This window comes from Microcaecilia unicolor, chromosome 3 (genome assembly GCF_901765095.1).
Source record: "Microcaecilia unicolor chromosome 3, aMicUni1.1, whole genome shotgun sequence".
Classification (NCBI taxonomy): Eukaryota; Metazoa; Chordata; class Amphibia; order Gymnophiona; family Siphonopidae; genus Microcaecilia; species Microcaecilia unicolor.
The window spans coordinates 167,497,694-167,519,380 of NC_044033.1; the positions used below are offsets into that span (position 1 = coordinate 167,497,694).

The 21,687-nt window shown below is 42.2% G+C and overlaps 1 protein-coding gene across 1 annotated transcript in view; it reads left to right on the top strand.

Annotated features, from left to right (window-relative positions):
• The window catches only part of ENPP1 (ectonucleotide pyrophosphatase/phosphodiesterase 1), a 221,123-nt gene that overhangs the window by 91,441 nt on the left and 107,995 nt on the right, over positions 1 to 21,687 (top strand). The window contains exons 3-5 of the mRNA XM_030196551.1: positions 8,618 to 8,734; positions 9,618 to 9,743; positions 20,834 to 20,894. Of these exons, the coding sequence (XP_030052411.1) occupies positions 8,618 to 8,734; positions 9,618 to 9,743; positions 20,834 to 20,894 (304 nt within the window). The remainder of the gene's footprint in view (positions 1 to 8,617; positions 8,735 to 9,617; positions 9,744 to 20,833; positions 20,895 to 21,687) is intronic.

Sequence of the window (21,687 nt, forward strand, 5' to 3'; positions counted from 1 at the left end):
GGCTGAGCGTAAGCTCTAGCCCTGGAGACGCAGCCGTGCTTCCATCTGCACTAGCGCGTATCAGCGGGCTGCCTCCCGACACTCCTAACACTGCAGAAGATGGTGCCGCAGTCATCTGTAAAAAAGAACGAATATCTTGGGAGGAAGAGACCGTTTGTTCTGGGGCATGGGAGGCAGACTTGCCTCGTCGCTTCGGCATCTCTAAAAGTAGAGTAAGAGAGCTGTGGAAACGCTGCCTGTCAGCAAGTTTGCTCGGCGGCCTCTCCAACTCCATCTTAATAATGGCTTATGGACTTCTTTTAGGAAGTTATCCAAACCTTTTTTTAAACCCCACTAAGCTAACTGCTTTTATCACATTCTCTGGCAATGAATTCCAGAGTTTAATTACCAGTTGAGTGAAGAAATATTTTCTCTGATTTGTTTTAAATTTACTACTTTGTAGCTTCATTGCATGCCCCCTAGTCCTAGTATTTTTTGGAAAAAAAATAAACAAGCGATTCTCATCTACCTGTTCCATTCCACTCATTATTTTATAGACTTCTATCATATCTCTCCTCAGCTGTCTTTTCTCTAAGCTGAAGAGTCCTTGCCACTTTAGCCTTTCCTCATAGGGATGGCATTAAGGCAGTGGTTCCCAAACCTGGTCCTGGAGGCACTCCAGCCAGTCAGCTTTTCAGGATGTTCACAATGAATATTCATCAGAGAGGTTTGCACACAGTGATGATAGTGCATGCAAATCTCTCTCATGAATAATCATTGTTGATATCCTGAAAACCTGACAGGCTGGGGTGCCTCCAGGACCAGGCCTGGGAACCATTGCATTAAGGTACTCTGTGCTAACTGCAACGCATAGTTCATGCCCGTTCTCTGCCCATAATGCACACATCCAGTTAGCACACGAGCTAATGCACTATAATGACAGCATGATAAAAGTTTCTGTGGTTGTGAGCTAAAAGATCACGTGCTAACTGTTTAAGATATTTTTGGAGAAGTTCTCGTACGGGTTCTTAACAATGGTCAAAGAGAGGAAGTTACAAGCCAGTGGGATAGTGGGGTGACGCACTCATTAAGGTATGGAGGGTTCTTCTGTTCTCTTAGGCTCTGGCTAGAAACTGGCCTGGGATATCACCAGACAACATTTTGTTCGCTGGTAAACTGTAAGCATTAGGGATGGGTTGTTGCTTGCAATGACAATAGAAATCAATGACGTATCATATGTTGTTGCCTGCAACAACATTTTGTGTTTTGTTGTTTGCCAATAATTGCCCTCACATTTTGGAAATAGTGCACAATATGGGTATATATATATATATATATCATCTAAAAACTTTGGCGCTGAAGCATACCCATGTAAACGGTATTCTTTAAGCTGCGCCTAAGGTTTGGCATGGTTTATAGAATACATGCTTAAGCAGAGAGTCACCGTAAATTTAGGTGCGGCCAATTGCACCAACAAAAGCGTGGTGGAAATGCCCGTGTCTAAATATATGGGCAGAGCACCATTATTCTGCAATTACATGCATAACTTGAAGCCATACCCCTGTCCTGCCCCAAAATACCCATGACCTCCCATTTCCGCACCCCCTTTTTTTGCACATAGTAACATAGTAAATGATGGCAGATAAAGACCTGTATGGTCCATCCAGTCTGCCCAACAAGATAAACTCATTTTACAAGGTATGTGGTACTTTATATGTATACCCGAGTTTGATTTGTCCTTGCCAATCTCTGGGCACAGACCGTAGAAGTCTGCCCAGCACTGTTCTTGTACTAAAAGTTCTGAAGCTAATGTCGAAGCCCCTTAAACTTTACACTCCAGCCCATCCATATCTATTCAGTCATGATCATGGCATAGATCATAGAAGCCTGCCCAGCACTGGTTTTGTTTCCCAATTACTGGCGTAGCCACCCAATCTCCACTAAGATTCCGTGGATCCATTCCTTCTAAACAAGATTCATTTGTGTTTATCCCATGTATTTTTGAATTCCATTACTGTTTTTATTTCCACCACCTCCTGTGGAAGGGTATTCCATGTATACACCACACTCTGTGAAAAAATACTTCCTGACATTACTCCTGAGTCTGATCCCTTCAACCTCAATTCTTGTCCTCTAGTTCTACTGCCTTCCCATCTCCAGAAAAGGTTTATTTGCGGATTAATACCTTTCAAATAGTTGAACATCTCTGTCACCCCTGTTTCGCCTTTCCTCCAAGGTACACATGTTCAGGTCGGCAAGTCTCTCGTACGGTTTTCAATGCAAATCCCATACAATTTTTGTAGTTTTTCTTTGCACCACTTCCAGTCTTTTTACATCTTTAGCAAGATATAGCCTCCAAAACTGAACACAATACTCCAAGTGGGGCCTCACTAATGACTTGTAGAGGGGCATCAACACCTCTTTTCTTCTGCTAGTTATACCCCCTTCTATGCAGCCTAGCATCCTTCTGGCCACGCCACCGCGTAAAGTTTGGGTGCGGATCCCGTGTCTGTGTGCATGTTAGTTCTAATTGAATCTAATTAGTGCCACTAATTACTTGTTAGTCTATTGGCACTGTTTGCCTTGTTGTTCAATTAAATCATGCAGTTTTGGTGACCTTTATAGAATCGGGGGGTATATGGAAAGCATGCACACTCCCAGTAGCGGAACCACTATGCATGCCTGAACCATTGCACATACACAAACTAGGGAAAAGACACAAAGCAGCACAAAATGAAAATTTTCTGGCTGCCTATTCCTAGTATGGATGTACATGGGATTTATTTTCTTTGTTTTTTAATTTTTGGATGAATTATTTTATTTTTATTTTTTGTTACATTTGTACCCCGCGCTTTCCCACTCATGGCAGGCTCAAGCCATGCTTGCAAGCCAAGAAAACCCTAGTATATGAATTCAAGCCTTCCCATTGCATCCTTAATACTATAGTGTGTCTGTTAGCCAGAACATGTGGGAGACAGTATAAGAGACAAACTGAACCATGGCCTAAAGCACCACCCATGTTCGATTGTTGGAATGGTTCACAACGTGGGTTTAATATCGTGACCCACAGAGGATTCTAGCCACCAGAAGAGAGAGAGTCTCTTTTTCTTTCCAGCAGGATTTGCCACAGGCAATTCAACAATGATGTATTGGGTGACCCAGGAGGGGCTACTTGACCTACAGGCTCATTTTCAAAAGAGATAGATGTCCAAAAAGTGACACACGTCAGCATTTGGACATTTATCTCACAGAAACGTCCAAATCAGTGTTATTGCAACCTCTTTTTGGATGTCTGTCTTTGAAGTCCGTCAGAAGGATGTCCAAATCTCAAGGGGGCGTGCCAGGGGCCTGTTTAAAGCATGACTTGGGCATTCCTAAGACATGGACGTCTTTCAGCAATAATGGAACAAAACAAAGATGTCCAAGACTAAAACTTAAAGGTTTTGAGCTAGAGCTGTTTTTATAGTGAATAACTCTAATGGGAATTGAACCTGCTTTCCCAGGATCACAGTCTGCTGCACTAACCACTAGACTACTCCTCTACTCCACACAAGAGGTGCCCCAGATGATCACTGGAGAGACGCCGGGATCACCTTCCCTTATTCCCCCCAAATCACAAAACATTTTCCCAAACAGCATTTTCAAAAGGTAAAGATAGACTTTTATTTTTAATAGAAAATGACCTTTCCTATTCTGATTTTGGATGTTTTACAAAAGACGTCCAAATTCAGACTTACATCCAAAAATGCCCCTTGTGCATTTGACTTGTCCAAAGTCACAAGGAGCAGCAGTGGGAATTGAACCAATGTTGCCAGGATCAAAGCCCACTACACTAACTATTAAGCCACTTCTCCTCTGTTTTGGACATCTTTCATTTGGACGTCTTTTGTTTGAATATGGACCGAAAAAAAGAACTTCCAAATCCACAGGACGTCCATGGTATTTTGAACACAAAAGATTGACGTCCCTCTTTTTTGAAAATGACCTTCTTTCCTGTTCAGAATTTGGACGTCTTTGTAAAACGTCCAAATTTTAATTTAGATATTTCTTTCGAAAATGCCCCTCCTAGTCTAGTTTTTTCATTGCCCTCTGTTTTGTTTGGTAGCTTGCCAGTAGTCCTTTAGAAACCATCTGCTGAACTGAAGGAATTAGAGAGAGCTACACTTTGTTTCAATAACCCCAGGCGTTTGAGGAGAAAACAGGAGAATGTCCATTCCTTAATGCCCAGAGAAGACAGAACACTGGATTTCAAGCATATGAAAGGTCCTAAAGGGTTAAGGAACCCTGAGTCCTGACACAACAAAAGAGGTCTGAAGAAATTATGCACATGCAGGTACCACTTTGCAATATGGATTCTGCTCAGACATAAACAAGATGTCGGATTAATTTTGCTGAGGAGAATGATTTTTGGAGTAAAAAACTCTTCATACTGGAGCTGAATCTTCTACCCATGACGACTGAGTCGGTACTTAACTCTGGTATTGAGAATAGCCTTCTGTTCGCTGAGGACACTTCTGTCCCATGTGACTTTCAGTATGCATATTACCATTTGTTTGCTCTACCAGTGATAATGGTGAAAAGACAGCCACTGGAGGCCATCATGCACTCTAAGCACATGGATGTATGTGTCTCTGAGCTGTTCCAAATGTAAAACGTGCTGGTATTTTCTGTGGTTAACAGATTTGTCATTTGAGCCAATCTGTTATTAAAACATCTGTGTATTCAGTGTCAGACCCCTTTTGCCCTTGAGAGAAAATGCAGAAGGATGGCCAGTCAGTGCACTAGGAATGAATGTTATTTTTCTGTCTTTTATTTATTTATTTATTTATTGCATTTGTATCCCACATTTTTGCAGGCTCAATGTGGCTTACAATACATCATGATTAGTGGAAATACATAAGAAAATAGACATTTAGAATTGCAGAAAGATCTTGGTGCTTACTTCTTGCTCTTGCCAGAGGCTTCTTAACAAAGTGACAGGCACCAGAGTTGGCTACCATGTTCTTGGATGAATATGTTATGTCGGCTTCCCAGAATGTCAAGGTCTTGGCTGGTCTGCATGTTCCTCTTTCCAAGCCTCTGCTGAGTTTGGAGAAACGATTGTAATAATAATGCAGGAAAGTCCCTGTACTTGTTCATTAGATACTGTCATCTCCAGTTAAAACTGGGCAAAGAGATTCCATTTTTGGATAGACTGGTTCACTTCAAATACAAAGTACATATGAAGTGGAGGAGTGGCCTAGTGGTTAGAGCACTGGTCTTGCAGTCTAGAGGTGGACAGTTCAAATCCCACTGCTGCTCCTTGTGATCTTAGGCAAGTCACTTAACCCTCTATTGCCTCAGGTATAAAATTAGATTGTGAGGCTTCCTGGGACAGAGAAATATCCAGTGTACCTGAATGTAACTCACCTTGAGCTACTACTGAAAAAGGTGTGGACTAAATCTAAATAAGCAAACCATTTTAAGTAAATACATAACTAGATCAGGATTTGCTGTAAAATCTGACCTGATCGATGAACATGTTGATCTTGACTCCTCCAACTCGATGAGATCAAATGTGGGCTGCCTGCTTATTGTCTTGATTGCAGTTGTCCTGATTTTGGGCTGTTTCCTAAGAACAGAACAAAGCCATATGTGTTTCCATCATTAGCAGCATTTTAGTTCTTATATTTTTATTGCAGAAAACTAAGGGGCCCTTTTATTAAAGCTTGGTGCCTGCTAATGGAATTAGCATGTTCTAAATGCTAAAATGGGCTTCTTAACATTTAGTGTTCACTAAGTTTTTGTAAAAGGCCCCCTAAATGCATAAAACACTAACAACCGCATAAAAGCATACTGCATCCATAAAACACTTTCATAAAACAAAAAAACCATTTAACCGGCCAGGAACAGCACCTGGTAGATTAAATGGTAATTAGTCGGCTAAGTGTTAATATTCATTACAGGATAGCTGGATGACCAGTTGTGTCACGTGAGATAGCCGGTCAGTGCCGATATTCAGCGTCTGGCCGGCTATGTTTGGTAGCCAAATATGGCAACGTCAATAGGTGGAATATCTTTGGACGGTTCCAACTTAACCAGCCAGCGCTGAATATCAGTTTGGCCAGTTCAAACTAGCCAAAAATAAACTGGAAATTCATTGCCGGTCAGCTCGGCTACCTTCTGTGGTCTGAATATCTTTCCCATCTGTTGCTTTTACTTCCAGGCTGTGCCAGTTTTTCATATGCTGCACTTTCATTTTGCCTATGTAAGAATAACATACTCCACCACATATTCATTTCAGGAGGGTCAGAACACTTCCAATTATTAATTTGAAGCTTGATGGCTTTCATAAGCATTAAGTTTAATAATAACACATTCTCCTTAGATAACACAGGGTCAAGTGACTCTGGAATTCGTTGCTAGAGAATGTAGTAAAAGCAGTTATCTTAGCAGGGGTTAAAAAAAGGTTTGGATAGCTTCCTAAAAGAAAAGTCCATAAGCCATTATTAAAATGGACTTGGGGAAATCCACTGCTTATTTCTAGGATAAACACACCTTTCTCAAAACAGTAGAACAAATACGCATAAGTGGTCAATGCGGCACTATTCTTGCCTACCCCTCTTGCGCAAGAGGGGTAGGCAAGAGACTTTTATTACACCCCCGCGACTTATGAGACTTCCCTACTTAGAATAGTGCCGCATTGACCACTTATGCGTATTTGTTCTACTGTTTTGAGAAAGGTGTGTTTACCCAGTGGTAGTAGAACTGAGCCATTATAAGTTTAGAGTATTTCTAGGATAAGCACCATAAAATGTATTGTACTGTTTTGGGATCTGGCCACTAACAGGATGCTAGGCTTGACGAACTTTCGGTCTGTCTCAGTATGGCAATACCTATGCATGTATTGTATGTGTCATATATACTCAGTATGGCAATACTTATGTACTTACTCTATGTGTCATATCCTTTTTCCTCCTGCAGGAACAATGAGCACTGTTTCTCCCCTTCTCTACCACCAATACACTGAGGCCAAAATTCAGCTAAAGGGTGTCTGGATAAAAATGTATTTGTATTTTAATAGTCAGATAATTTAGTGCTGCTGAATATAGCCAGTTAAAAATATGCAGATAATTTTATTCAAATATATTAGGCTTGCTATATTTGTGGCCTGACTTTAAACCAGATAGTGGCTGAATATTGCTGCTATCCTGGTATAGGTTAAACCCACCCCTGCCACTCCTCCCTATAACCTTTGGCCAGACATTGATGTTTTTCCCAGTTATTCAAAAACACTTATCTGACAGCAGCACCTGGTACTTGGATAAGTGCCAGATAATGTGGCTAAAAAGTGTTTACAGAGCACTCCAGATTGTGCTGGGATGGTCCATGGGTGGAGCAAGGGAAGTCTCTGGAGTTAACTGGCTAGCAGCTGTATTCAGTTCGCTAACTGCAAAGTTAGGACAGCAAACAGACTGTCCCTAAATTTTGTCCAGTGAGCTATCTGGGTAGGAAACTGAATCTGGCTGCTTCCAGATAACTGACCACCCTACCTTTATATTTATCACTGGCCACTATCCGAATGCCAGTGCTCAATAAGCGGATTTTATACAGCAGTGGTAGCTGGCGTTAAAAAAACAAACCCCTAACTATTCTAGCTGAATATTGACCCATATGCATTGTTAAGGTTACCATTTTTTGTCCCCCAAAAAGGACACATGCCCTGCCCCCCACCACATACCCTTGCTCTGTCCCCTGTCACGTTTCCCCACCCCCCTGTCACATACCCCGTCGCCCTCCCTCCCCGTCACCCCACTCCCCTTACCTTACTACTGCCCTGGTGGTCTAGTGACCTCTTCCGCCTTCAGGGCAGGAAAGAACCCCCTCTTTCCTGCCCGGAACGCTGCCCTGCATGCATCCTTCCTGTTGGTGATCCTTGGCGCTGATTCAAAATGGCAGCCAAGAGTTGAAGTCTCGTGAGGTCACTTCAACTCTCGGTGGCCATTTTGAATCGGCACCGAGGATCACCAACAGGAAGGATGCATGCAGGGCAGCACTCCGGGCAGGAAGGAGGGGGCTCTTTCCTGCCCCGAAGGCGGAAGAGGTCCCTAGACCACCAGGGCACTAGTAAGTAAGGGGAGAGGAGGCTAACAATCTTCCTGTTTCTCTGGATTTCTGGACAAACGGGCAGATTGGCAAAACCCGCCCGGTTGCCCGGGTAAATACAGACATATGGTAACCCTATGCATTGTTCCTTCTAAGCTGAGTGGGAGTCCTCCACCTACAGTGCTGCCGGGGGGGGGGGGGGTGCTGTCTCACTATCACATTTTCAATAGAGAGGGACAGGCAAGCTCTGCAGGGCTCCAGGAAGCCTGCCTCTCCCTAGCTACTGAATACATGATATTGAAACAGCACCCCCCACTGGCAGCAGTGTAGTTGGAGGACTCCCGCTCAGCATAGAGGAAACAGTGCCCATATGTGTCTAGCAGTCTGGGAAATTTAAGCACAAAACATTTTTTGCAGTTGCTTTTGAGTATTAACCCTACTGGAATGATTTTGACAACGTGTAATTAAGAAAGTTGCATGGCTGGGAAAAATGTACAGCAACTCGAGTTTAGTTAGTTTTATATAACACCTCTCTTTCCTTGTCCTGTTACAGTTAAAAGCTGCAAAAATCGATGCTTTGAGAGAAAATTTGGGAGCTGCCGCTGTGACAGTGCTTGTGTAGAGCTTGGAAACTGCTGTTTAGATTACCAAGACATGTGCATATCACCAGGTAAAGGAGGACGCTGAGGTGCAGGATAAAATGCTCACATACAATTTCACGTATATGCATTTGTTTCTGTTAGTTCAAATAAAATCCCATGACCAAACACAAAATAAATAATTACTAGCTATTGAGCCCGTAAAAACGGGCTAGTAAAGGGAGGGGGGGGGGGGATTGAAAGGCCCCTCCCCCGGGGTCCCCTCCGCCACCCCTCCACCCGGGCCGGGTATCTGGCTTCACTATCCAAAACCGCTGGAACGCAGCACACAGCTCATCTGAGCTGCCGTCGGCCTGCCTTCTTCTCTGCGTGTGTTCCGCCCTCGTGACGTAACGTCGGCGAAGGCGGGACACAGGCAGTTAAGGAAGGCCAACGGCAGCTCAGATGAGCTGTGTGCTGCGTTCCGGCGGTTTGAATAGTGAAGCCAGGTACCCGGGCCGGGTGGAGGGTGGGTGGTGGTGGCGACTCCAGGTGGGTGGGGGGAGCGGTAGCGGCAACCCTGGGGGGGGGGAGCGGTGGCGACGGCGGTTCCCTCACTTGCAGGTGCGCAAGTTCCATCTCTGTCACGCCCCCGTCATCACGTATTGACGCGGGGGCGGGACAGAGAGGGTCTCTACTGCGCATTTGCGAGTGAGTACGCCTCTTGCCATTTATATGTTTGATACTCTAAACCTAAATGATAGCATTTATTAAGTCCAAGTTTAAAAAAAAAAAAAAAATAGAATTTTAAAACAATGGTCAGCTGCAACTAAGCTAGATATAAATATTCAGTAAGTTTGCCCTGGCCATACCTCCCTAATTAATATGATAACCAATTACCAGTTTCTCTTTGCTATTATTATTATGCAAGGAACGCCATTTTTGAGCATGTGGTTTTTGGCCGTTTGATCGCAGCTCACATCTGGACTTGCAGTAAATTCCGGTGTGGTGAGAAGAGGTTGCCTCAGAATCTTTGCTCCTGTTCTGATGACTGCAAACAAAATGGAGACTGCTGCATCAATTACAACACTGTTTGTCACGGTAAATTTCCAAATGGCAATACCTTGTCCTTTCTGTATGTCTGTGCTATTGAAGGGAAAATAGCTCCTGACTGTGAGTGCCTCTGGGAGAATTCCAATTGAACTGGGGGAAGAGGAGAATCCTGGCTGTTCTCTAAATCCATTGCTTTTTGAAAATCAAATGTCAGTGCAAAGGAAGAACTAAGAAAATGGCGGATTGATCCTCGGTATGTCTTTCTCTCCTCCTGCTTGTCTCAGTCTTGCTTGTCAAAAATGTGCAAATGGTTTACTGGGAAATAAGTAAAAGGGATGTACTGCATTCCCTTAGGATTTAAACATATTTTCTCCTAGTTAGTCATATGTTCTCTCAAAGGAAAAGACAAGTTACAGCCAGCCCTCACTTGCTCAAGGCCATTCAGGTTGTCCAGATACCTACAAACACTTCCATGTAACGGAGGGTACACGTGCAAATACTTGCAATAAATATTCAGGGGGTTGTTCACTAAAGCTTAGATCGAGTTAGCTGCAGCAGGGCCCATAGGAATAAAATGAGCCCTGTTGCAGCTAACTCGAGCTAAGCTTTAGTAAACAGGGGGGTCAGTGTAGATATCTTGGAAACCTGACCAGCTTTCTGCATTTGAGGACCAGAGCTGTCTTCCCTTGGTTTAAATCTTTCTGTTTTATTGGGAAGACCTGAGAATGGAATACTATTAACATTTGATGGTGGTGATTTTTATAAACTTTTACCCATGTAAAGCCCTGTTTTGCGCATGCAAAATGCCTTTTCTAAAATTACCCCCAAATACTATTAGTTTTGCAATGGAGTTAGATATGGAATTGGTCTTTTCTTCAGACATAGGGCTAAGCTGTTTTGCAGTTAAAAAATTAGAACTTTCCCAAATGTTGTGATAGGTTGCCTTCTTTTTTTAATAGCTTTTTTTCAGTTTACAATCAAAGTTATGCAGACTGACATTGCATGGTAGGTGCTGGATTCAGTAAATGGTGCTTTAGTTAGGCCAACAACATACAGAAGAACTGTCTTCCACTAAAGGCACCGCATCAACAGTGGAGAAGACCAAAGAGTAGCTCATACTAAAGATATCCAAATGCGCATTATTCAAATCTTCTTCAAGGCTTGACACAACTTGTGTTTCAGCCTAAACTGCCTGCATCAGGAATCTAGAAGATAATATCAATATTTGACATAAGACAACAATGTCTTCTCGTGTAGACTTCAAAGAAGGTGTACTTATACTGGCAGTAATGCTCAGCCAAATATGCAGTCAGATGTATCCTATGTCAATCGCCCTGTCACAGCATAGAAGATCTCATGGTTTCTACTCCCTCCGGGGGGTATCATAACATGCAACTGAAAGTGGGCATGACAGTGGGAGAATCATGGGAGGATCGGGGGGTGTTCCCAGAAGGTTGATACAATGTTATAGAATACGATAACTTGTGCACCCAACTGCCGTAGATTGGGTGCTGGCATTTACACCAGGTTTCAGCAGGCGTAAATCAAGTGCCTGAAGTTAGGCACGAGAAAGTTTCATGCTAAACTAGTATTCTGCAAAGGGTGCCAAACTCCGGGCACTTAATTTACACCTGACGAAATCTGGTGTAAATGCCGGCGCTCATTCTATGGCAGTATTCTATAACATTGTGCCTAACTTCTGGGAACACCCCCACCCCGATCCGCCCATGATTCTCCCACAGTCACACCCCCTTTGATTTGCATGTTATGATACCCCGCCAGAGGGAGTAGAAACCATGAGAAGAGATCTCCAAAAACTAGAAGAATGGTCAAGGTCAGGCAGTTTAATGCACCACCACAAAAAAGGAAAATTCCCTACGGAAAAGGACAGCAGAACCAAAATAGTAGGGAAGGGACGTTGGCCAATCCATGAAAGAAGTCCAGAGGTTGATTGCAGCGAATTTATTTAACAGATATCAAAATACATGTAGACTTTGGCAATGAAATGCCTATCTCAGGAGTAAATGTATCTAAAAATATTCAGAAACACAGACAAAACTAAAAATAAGAGACAAAATGTCACAAAAACAAACTCGCATTTATAAAATAAAACATATAAACCAAAAAAATAAAAGGTAAAACATAGCTATTGTCTTGAGAAATGAGAGGTACAAAAAGTGTATATGTGTAAAAATAGGATGACCACAGTTTGAACAGGACATATAGCTGTAGAAAATACCTGATACATGAAAAGTGCAGAGGAGAACAGGCAGGTCTACTCTTGCTGAAAATGATGCACAGATATTTATCAATCTGATATGACGTACCACCTTACATTAAAAAATCTAGAACATGATAACATATGACAATAATAAATCTAGAAAATAACATGAATAAAAAGACCTCTAAACCATATAAAATAGCCATTATATGTTATACATTATCATTCTACTGACCCTATTTACCTGAATTCTTATACTTGAATCTGTAACATTATGCTGAATTTCTTACTCTGTTAATAGTGATGCCTTTGCAACATAATGTAAGCCACATTGAGCCTGCAAATAGGTGGGAAAATGTGGGGTGCAAATAAATAAATAAATTTTAAACAGATGAGAACCACCGCCAAAGTGCATTGACTAATTGATGTTTAATATCTGTGTGTTTTGCAATCATTATAGCTAAGAAAAGCACCAAATGTCACTGGAAAAAGTGATGAAAATAAGTTGCCACACAAAGGAGGAGGTTCTATATATGCGAATGCCAGGAGCCTAAGAAATAAGATGGGAGAGTTAGAATATAGTGCACTAAATGAAAAAGTAGATATAATAGGCATCTCTGAGACCTGGTGGAAGGAGGCTAACCAGTGGGACACTGTCATACCGGGGTACAAATTATATCATAGTGATAGGGTGGATCGAATTGGTGGAGGGGTAGCATTGCATATTAACGAGAGCCTTGAATCAAATAGATTGAAAATTCTGCAAGAAACAAAACACTTCTTGGAATTAATATGGATTGAAATTCCACGTGTACGGGGAAAAGGATAGTGATAGGAGTGTATTACCGTCCGCCTGGCCAGGATTACAGATGGATGCAGAAAATTTAAAGGAAATTAGGGACGCAAACAAACTGAGCAACACAATAATAATGGGTGATTTCAATTACCCCGATATTGACTAGGTAAATGTAACATCGGGCACGCTAGGGAGGTAAAATTTCTTGATGAAACCAAGGACAGCTTTATGGAGCAGCTGGTACAGGAACTGACGAGAGAAGGAAAAATTCTAGACCTAGTCCTTTGTGGAGCGCATTATCTGGTGCGGGAGGTAATGGTGCTGGGGCCACTTGATAACAGTGATCATAGTATGATCGGATTTGATATTAGCTTTGAAGTAAGTATACATAAGAAATCAAATACGTTAGCGTTTAACATTAAAAAAAGGAGACTATGATAAAATGAGAAGAAAGGTGAAAAGAAAACTTAGAGGAGCGACTGCGAGGGTCAAAAATTTACATCAGGCGTGGATGCTGTTCAAAAACACCGTCCTGGAAGCCCAGGCCAAATATATTCTGTGTATTAAAAAAGGAGGACAGAAGGGCCAAGATCCAAGATGGCCGCTTGAACCGGTCGCAGGTCCCCACGCTCTGATTTTTTTTCTTGCTATGCCGAAGCGTAGAGGCAAGTCAACAGCCTCTGTTCCCCCAGGTCGACTTACCTTTTCACAGATCGGCCCTCTTGATGCGTATGTGCGGAGACCGGAGGTTTCTGGTAGGTTGGAGGGCAGCACGCTGGCAGCGTCCGGGACAAACGGAGGAACTGAGACGCCATCTGTGCATGATGTCAGCCTTAGCCCCGACCAACGAGCACCCCCTCCGCAACCCCAGGCTGTTCTCTCTCCGGTCTTGGCGTCGTCTCCGAAGCACCCTGGAATTGGGTTAGCAGCTGACCTTCAGGGGAGAAAAGATCTTTTGACGGAGAGTCGAGGGGCAGAAGGATTCGGGAGCCCTCGATTAAGCCTGGAAGATAGTGTTCAGCTTGCGGGAGGAAGATTGGCTGTTATTGGGAACACAGAAGCAGAGAAGACGTTGGCCGAGGAGACGCAAAGACAAGGTACTTTGATTTTTCTTCAAGATAAACCAGTGGAGATTACCCTGGAAAGTTTATGGGGTTTGATTGCTAATTTAGGCAAAGTACTATGTCCACAAATCCTGGACTTGGAGTCACAAGTTAAAAATTTAGAAAAAAACGTTGAATCAGTAGAAAGAGAGAACAAAGAGTTACTGGGAAAATCTAAGACCTCGGTACAACAAGTGGAAAAAACGCAGGAGGTACAGAATAATATGATAAGAGATCTTACTAATATGAGGAAAAAAATTGAAAACCTGGAAAACTCTCAAAGAGCAAACAATTTAAGACTTTTGAATTTTCCGAGAGCTGTAACTATTGCTCCAAGAGAGATGTTAGCCAGATATATGAAAGAAATATTAGGTTTCACAGATGAAAATTTTCCACCTATGAGTCAAGTTTATTATTTACCACAACGAATATCTGGGACCTCTATACAACAACAAGAACAACCACTTGATGTATCAGTGATTTTAGAGACACCAACAGAGGATTTAGTAGCCTCGGCTACATTGTTAGTAACTCTAGCTATCTCTATTGATAAAACTATGGTTATGAAGAAATTCTTTAAAAATAGAGAAAAAGAATTTATGGGTTTTAAAGTACGTATATTTCCTGACGTCTCTAAGGAGACTCAAAAAAGACGCAGGCAGTTTTTGTTACTGAAGCCAGGAGTCCTCCAGCTAGGTGCAACATTTTTCTTACGTTACTCGTGTAAGTGCATTGTCTGCTATCAATCTGTCAAATGTTTTTTTTGAATCTGTACAACTTGCGAGACTGGGAGAATGGGCGTGCAAGTGGCAGATGAAGTTCAATGTTGACAAGTGCAAAGTGATGCATGTGGGTAAGAGGAACCCGAATTATAGCTACGTCTTGCAAGGTTCCGCGTTAGGAGTTACGGATCAAGAAAGGGATCTGGGTGTCGTCGTCGATGATACGCTGAAACCTTCTGCTCAGTGTGCTGCTGCGGCTAGGAAAGCGAATAGAATGTTGGGTGTTATTAGGAAGGGTATGGAGTCCAGGTGTGCGGATGTTATAATGCCGTTGTATCGCTCCATGGTGCGACCGCACCTGGAGTATTGTGTTCAGTACTGGTCTCCGTATCTCAAAAAAGATATAGTAGAATTGGAAAAGGTACAGCGAAGGGCGACGAAAATGATAGTGGGGATGGGACGACTTTCCTATGAAGAGAGGCTGAGAAGGCTAGGGCTTTTCAGCTTGGAGAAGAGACGGCTGAGGGGAGATATGATAGAAGTGTATAAAATAATGAGTGGAATGGATCGGGTGGATGTGAAGCGACTGTTCACGCTATCCAAAAATACTAGGACTAGAGGGCATAAGTTGAAGCTACAGTGTGGTAAATTTAAAACGAATCGGAGAAAATTTTTCTTCACCCAACGTGTAATTAGACTCTGGAATTCATTGCCGGAGAACGTGGTACGGGCGGTTAGCTTGACGGAGTTTAAAAAGGGGTTAGATAGATTCCTAAAGGACAAGTCCATAGACCGCTATTAAATGGACTGGAAAAATTCCTCATTTTTAGGTATAACTTGTCTGGAATGTTTTTACGTTTGGGGAGCGTGCCAGGTGCCCTTGACCTGGATTGGCCACTGTCGGTGACAGGATGCTGGGCTAGATGGACCTTTGGTCTTTCCCAGTATGGCACTACTTATGTACTTATGTACTTAGTGAATTTATAACAGCCAAAAAATCTTTGAAGTGAAAAGAACTTGCTTGAATAGAAAAAAAGAAAACCCCAGACCGGTTCTATTATCTTTCAAAACTGTTATTTAAATTCTCCGGTTATTGGTAAACCTTGGATCTAATATTGAGGACTAGTGTGTACTCTGTCAGGATTTATTATTTCTTGAATATTGCTTTATAAAGTTATGGACAAATGTACCTTTTCTTTACAAGTGTAATACTTGGCGTATAATTTGAAATTTATAAAAAAAAAAAAAAAAAAAAAAGGAGGACAGAAGGCCAAACGACAGCCGGCATGGTTAAATAGTGAGGTGAAGGAAGCTATTAGAGCTAAAAGGAAATCCTTCAAAAAATGGAAGAAGGAACCGACTGAAAATAATAAGAAACAGCATAAGGAATGTCAAGTCAAATGCAAAGCGCTGATAAGGAAAGCTAAGAGAGACTTTGAAAAAAAAGATTGCGTTGGAGACAAAAACACGAAGTAACATTTTTTTAGGTATATTAAAAGCAGGAAGCCGGCAAAAGAATCGGTTGGACCGCTAGATGACCGAGGAATAAAAGGGGCGATCAGGGAAGACAAAGCCGTAGTGGAGAGATTAAATGAATTATTTGCTTCGGTCTTCACCGAGGAAGATTTAGGTGGAATACCAGTGCCGGAAATGGTGTTCGAAGCTGACCATTCGGAGAAACTTAATGAATTCTCTTTAAACCTGGAGGATGTAATGGGGCAGTTCTACAAACTGAAGAGTAGCAAATCTCCTGGACTGGATGGTATTCATCCCAGAGTACTGATAGAACTGAAAAATGAGCTTGCAGAGCTATTGTTAGAAATATGTACGTGGTACCGGAAGATTGGAGGGTGGCCAATGTAACGCCGATTTTTAAAAAAGGTTCCAGAGGAGATCCAGGAAATTATAGACCGGTGAGTCTGATGTCGGTGCTGGGCAAAATGGTAGAGACTATTATTAAGAACAAAATTACAGAGCATATTCAAAAGCATGGATTAATGGGACAAAGTCAACATGGATTTAGTGAAGGGAAATCTTGCCTCACCAATCTACTACATTTCTTTGAAGGGGTGAACAAACATGTGGATAAAGGTGAGCCGGTTGATATTGTGTATCTGGATTTTCAGAAGGCATTTGACAAAGTACCTCATGAAAGACTCCAGAGGAAATTGGAGAGTCATGGGATAGGAGGTAGTGTTCTATTGTGGATTAAAAACTGGTTAAAAGATAGAAAACAAGAGAGTAGGGTTAAATGGTCAGTATTCTCAATGGAGAAGGGTAGTTAGTGGGGTTCCCCAGGGCTCTGTACTGGGACCGCTGCTTTTTAGCATATTTATAAATGACCTAGAGATGGGAGTAACTAATGAGGTAATTAAATTTGCTGATGACACAAAGTTATACAAAGTCATTAAATCGCGGGAGGATTGTGAAAAATTACAAGAGGACCTTACGAGACTGGGAGACTGGGCATCTAAATGGCAGATGACATTTAATGTGAGCAAGTGCAAAGTGATGCATGTGGGAAAGAGGAATCTGAATTATAGCTACGTCATGCAAGGTTCCACGTTAGGAGTCACGGACCAAGAAAGGGATCTAGGTTTCGTCGTTGATGAAGCATTGAAACCTTCTGCTCAGTGGCATCAAGACACTAAGTGATATTCAATGCGTGGTGGTCATTGTTTTTATGGCCACTGCTGGCTTTTGACCCAGATATTCAGTGCGGGGCCATATCCAGACACTGGCATTGAATACCTGGGCATAGGCGATCGGATAAAACTTAACTGGTTAAGGGGTCCTTTTACAAAGCCATGGTAAAAAGTGGCCTGTGGTAGTACGGGCACATTTTTTGCGCATGTACTAGGCCACTTTTTACCATGGCTGGGAGAGAGGCCATTTTTTTAATCGGCCAGGAGATGGGCATTCGCAAAAAAATAAAAAGTAGTGTGCGCCTATTTATAACCTGGTCCCTTACCACCAGCCATTGACTTAATGACAAGGGCTCACACACTACTCACGTTTAACTATGTAGCTCATGCCAAAATGGCCACGCTACTGATTACCGCTGGGAACGCCCCATACGGTAGAAAATAGAAAAATATTCCCTACTGCTGGATTCGGCACACACCAAACTCAGAATTACTGCTGGGTGCACGTGCTGTCCCGGTGGTAGTGCCAATTTGGCACATGCTACCCGTGCATTAGTCCTCCCGTGCCTTTGTAAAAGGGCCCCCAAGAGCGATATTTAGCAGTAAATTGGTTAAAGTGAGCCATAAGCACGCAACTGTGGAACACATTACCAAAAGCCTTGAAAACGACATACGACCACCTAAAATTACGGAAATCACTAAAAACCAACCTGTTTAAAAAGGCATACCCTACCGGTCCAACTTAAATGCCTAATCTCTGCAACACAACCAAACTAAAGCGCGTAATGGACATATCAAAACTCTTCCGTTCTCCAATTCCCTAATGTAGCTGTGCCACATGAACTTGATCTTACCACAACATTAGCCTGTATTTGTTCACACCGGAGCCTGCAAAGGCCTCTCCGGTACTATGTAAGCCACATTGAGCCTACAAATAGGTGGGAAAATGTGGGATACAAACGTAATAAATAAATAAAAAATAAGTCTGTGTTTTTTGTGGTCCTGTTTATGCCAAGGGAAATCTGGTCTCATCAGGGGTTATATAAATAATAAAATAAATAAAATCAGTCTGGTACAGTTGATGTAGTTCATCAAGATTTTAAGAAAGCTTTTGGCAAAATTCCTCATGAGAGACTGCTGAGGAAATTAAAAAGCCATGGAATAGGAGGCAATGTTCTGTTATGGATTAGGAGCTGGTTAATTAATAGGAAACAGGGTTGGGTTAAATGGACAATTGTCAATGGAAGAGGATGAATAAAAGAGTGCCACTGGAATTGGTGATTATAAATGATATGGAAATGGGAACAATAAGTAAAGTGATCAGATTTGCAGGTGATACAAAATTATTTAAAGTTATTAAATCTCATGCGGGTTGTGGAAAATTGTGTAAGGTCCTTTACTGGAAGACTGGGCATCCAAAGGGCAGATGAAAATTAATGTGGAGAAGTGCAAAGTGATGCACATTGAAAACAACCGAAATTATAGCTACTTGATGCTCAAGTTCCACATTAGGAGTCACCACCCTGGAAAAAGTTCTACATGTGATCGCGGACAATATGTTAAAATCTTCTGTTTAGTGTGTGGTGGTGGTGGTGGCCAAGAAAGCAAACAGAATTTTTAAAAAAATGTTAAGAATTTGTGGATTTTTCCAGAATATTTGCAGGCCGATGTTCTGGTTTTTTTTCTTTGCACATTCTTATTTTTGATTGAGGACAGTGGCCATCTTTGATCAATGTTTTGAATCTAGGATGTCCACGATCAGAATACTGGGATGTGGATGTAGATGTAGTATCCTCCAAGGTTCACCGCTTCGGAAAAACTGCCATTGCTGATTAAGAGAAAGCTATTAGCTGTCTGTTAGTGTTGGCTAAGAACCAGTGCTTTTGGCTCATTCTCCATCATTTGGAAATTCATTATGACGGTGACAACTCATTTGTTTATTTCCTGTCCACTGAAGTCTTACTATGGGTTCTTGTTTTTCTCTGTTTCCATGGCTTCTGTTCCAGGAAATATCTTTACTTAGTCATTTTTCAATTGTTGAAAGAGTAGTTTCAGATTACCCCATATGTAGGGTTGTTGGTTTTCAAATAATGTGTTTACCTGTGTAAGTAGCCATTTAATTGGGTAAATAATTTTTGGAAATACCCTCCTCCTGATTTAGAAATGCCAGCAGAATGGAAAAATTATTAGTATTCCACCTGTATTCCAAATGTAAAATTGAAAATGTGCACGATTCACAATATTAAATAAATAGCTATAGTAACTTATCCCTGAATTCTATAAATGGTGCCTAAGTTTGCACATGATCCTGAGATCGTCATGCAAATAAATTAGTTAACGAGCTATGAACAATCAATAAGTGATTCCTAACAATCAATTTTTTTTGCGTTCTGTGTCCTCCTTTTACCGCCGCTGATAAAAGGACTTAAAAAAAATGGTAAGTGTAACACCTGCAGCATGGCCACCCCCAGGGGGGGTCCTCACTGTCCCCTATTTAGGAGACGGCAAGGGCTCCCGCACTAACACCAAACAATTAAAAATAATTCCTGGGCACCAGAAATGCCTACGGTAGCCTGGTGGCAGGGCCAAATCGCCATGCTCCAAGCCCCTGGTAGCCATATTGCTGCTTGGCAAAAGAGCCCCTTAGTTTTTCAATGCTGTTTTTAAAAAAAAATTGTTTATTTAAAGAAAATGAAATGTTCCTAGCAAATCAATTACTGATGTTAATTGGCACTAATTTGGATTGGTGTGTGGATCTGGCTGCACATGATTCTATAACGATCCGCACCCAAATCCCCTCATATGCAACCAAAAATGGGTGTGGCCATGGAAGTGGCATGGGTGGGTCAGGGGTGAGCCAAAGGATTATGGGGCCCTGTTACAAAGGCTTGTAAGTGCCTACGCATGTCCAGTGCGCGCCAAATCGGCATTACCGCCTGGCTACCACGTGCCTCGGGCGGTAATTCCAAAGTTGGTGCGCACGAAAACGTGCGGTAGAAAATATTTTCTACTTTCTACTGAGGGGTGGTTACCCGGTGATAAATGACAGTTGGCACGTGCTGCATGCTTACTGCCCAGGTAGCGCATGAGACCTTACCACTAAGTCAATGGGTGGCAGTAAGGTCGCACTGGTTTTCATTTTGCCACACATCCATTTTCTGGCCCATTAAAAAAAATCTTTTTTTTTTCCAGACACGGTACTATAAGGGTCCGGCACATGCCAAAAACACATGCCCACACTGCCGCAGGCCACTGTTTGGTGCACCTTTGTAAAAGGGCCCCTATATGTAGTGTTAGAGAATTTGGGATATGCATGCCCAAGTTGTGTGCCAGGATTTGCACCAGGTTTCAGCTGGCGTAAGTCCTCATGCTCATCTTGGAGCACTCTTTATAGCGTAATGCTAAGCGCTGATTTTTCTCGGCGTCTATTTTTCAGCGTCATTTACTGAATCCAGCTCTTAGTGGTTTTTTTTCCTTAATTAATTGCAGTCATCCTAATGGACAATTTTAGATGATGTGACTTATTAGTGCTTCATTCATTTCAAGCTCTCTTGGTCAGCAGGACCATTTTCTTAGCAGAACTGAATTGGAAAGTATTCATTTAAGACTTACTTTTTCTAACTTCCTATGGCTGTTTTTCTTTTCTTTTAGGAAATAAAAGCTGGGTGGAAGAGCGATGTGAGGATTTTAGTGAGCTCCAGTGCCCTGCAGGGTGAGACTACTTTTTCTCCCGTGTAATAAGTAACAATCTGTTAAAAATTTACACTGGTTACACAGAAAACTCCTTGTGATAATATGGTTGGATATTGTGCCAAGGTGACAGTTTGACAGCTGTGGTGGAGAACCTTACTTTTAGGGCCCCTTTACAAAGGCGCATTAGGCTCTATGCGCATGTAGCGCATGCCAAAACGAGACTACTGCCAGGTCAGCACGCTCCCCTGGCAGTAATTTCAGAATTGCCGTGCGCCCATAACACCTGGATGATTTATTTATAACCTCCCACCCGTGGCATTTCCAACGGTAATTGGCATTTGGCACATGCCGACCGGTTACCACACATGTAGCGTGTGAGCACTTTGTGGGCTCAGGCTGGTTTTAGGCGCACACTGGTTTCAGTTTTGCCGCATGCCTTTTTCTCGTCCCATTAGAAAAAGCTCTCTTTTTTTTGCAGAAGCGGTAAAAACTGGCCCAGCGCGCACCTAAACACGCGCCTACACTAGCGCAGGCCACTTTTTACAGTGGCTTAGTAAAAGGATCCTTTAGTTTCCAATAAAGATGTCAGATAACCAAATTAAAGGTTCAGTGCCTCAGGACGGAATCTGGCAGTGGCTTTCCTTTTCATGGAGTTTAACGTGCTATACTTGAGATGAACACAAATGAAAATGCTTACATCTTGAATCAGCCAAAAGAGGACACAGAGATGATGTGAAACTGGCATGGTGACATCTTATGCTCTCTTTAAAGTGCTGATCAAGTAACGTTAACATATTACTATTGACTTCCGG